This window comes from Penaeus monodon, chromosome 24, assembly GCF_015228065.2.
Source record: "Penaeus monodon isolate SGIC_2016 chromosome 24, NSTDA_Pmon_1, whole genome shotgun sequence".
Classification (NCBI taxonomy): domain Eukaryota; kingdom Metazoa; phylum Arthropoda; class Malacostraca; order Decapoda; family Penaeidae; genus Penaeus; species Penaeus monodon.
Genome location: NC_051409.1, coordinates 36,791,410 through 36,792,467, shown reverse-complemented (window position 1 = coordinate 36,792,467; position 1,058 = coordinate 36,791,410). Strand labels below are relative to the sequence as shown.

Here is a 1,058-nt window from a genome sequence, read left to right as displayed (position 1 = left end):
CTATCTCCCTCCCCTTCCCTTTTTCCTGTTTATGTGTATTGTGTGTTTGTGCATAAATTCTAGTGCATGTGTGTGGGCATGTCGGAAATATTTTAGAAATATTCCTTATGTAAAATCACATTCAATAAGAATTCATCTTGCCTTGCCTAAGTTCTTTTTTTATTTGTTTTTCACATCCCTCTAACAGGTGTGTCAATAATGTTTAGTGTGATAGTCTGCTCATAATCAGATTGTGAGGAAAAAAGCAAATGGTCAACAGTTAAAGTCATGGTGACTTTCACTCTGCATGAACATTTCTTTCCCTCTTTTTAAATATTCACAAACAGAAGTAAACATGTTCTAGGTGCTATGTTTGAAATTGAAGATACATGAAAGGCATACAAATAAAAATGATAATCAGGTTTTATGGATTACACAACAAAACCACATTTACAGATGTCTGATGTACCTGAAAAAAAAGTTTTAAATAAGCATTACAGTCAAGCATAAATTACTAATCAAACCCCTGGTTAAGAATTTACAGACCTTGGAAGTTTGTTAATGTATTAGACTGATGAATGTAATAAGTGCAACAGGCACTGGCCATGTCTGTTAGGTTGCCAGCAAGCATCCTGTTCCATGTCTGCCACCAGTTAGGCATCACACTTTGTGCATTAACAAGAGGGCCTACCTACAATAACCAGGCAACCCTACTTGTTCACTGCAGGCATCTTATTTGTATGCCAGACCTCATATCAATTTTTAATTTATGGATAAACTTTTTTTAATACCAGAATAGAAATCAATTACATGAATGACTAGTGACAGCAATTACAGAGAAAGTTAAAAAACCATAGTAATCATGATCTAAAAAAGGATTTTGAATATCAAACAATCTGTCATAACATATGGAACATCCTGCATCACTTATACAGGTGCCACATTCAAGAATGGCCTGATTTTCTCACCTTAAAACCCATCTCCAGGAGTGTACGAAATTGCTTGCTGTTGTAGATTATTTCTTTTGACAGACCCTTAGGAACCTGGCAACAAAAATCAAGACCCAGGAGTGAGCAATG

General features: G+C 35.4%; 1 protein-coding gene across 2 annotated transcripts in view; it reads right to left on the bottom strand.

The window, feature by feature from the left end:
* LOC119588776 (protein Gawky-like) overlaps nucleotides 1-1,058 on the bottom strand; it is a gene marked incomplete in the record, with an annotated part of 110,804 nt that overhangs the window by 58,319 nt on the left and 51,427 nt on the right. Inside the window, 1 exon segment of one of the 2 annotated variants that reach the window (XM_037937420.1) lies at nucleotides 948-1,022. Within the exon segment in view, the coding sequence (XP_037793348.1) occupies nucleotides 948-1,022 (75 nt within the window). 2 annotated transcript variants of the gene reach the window in all.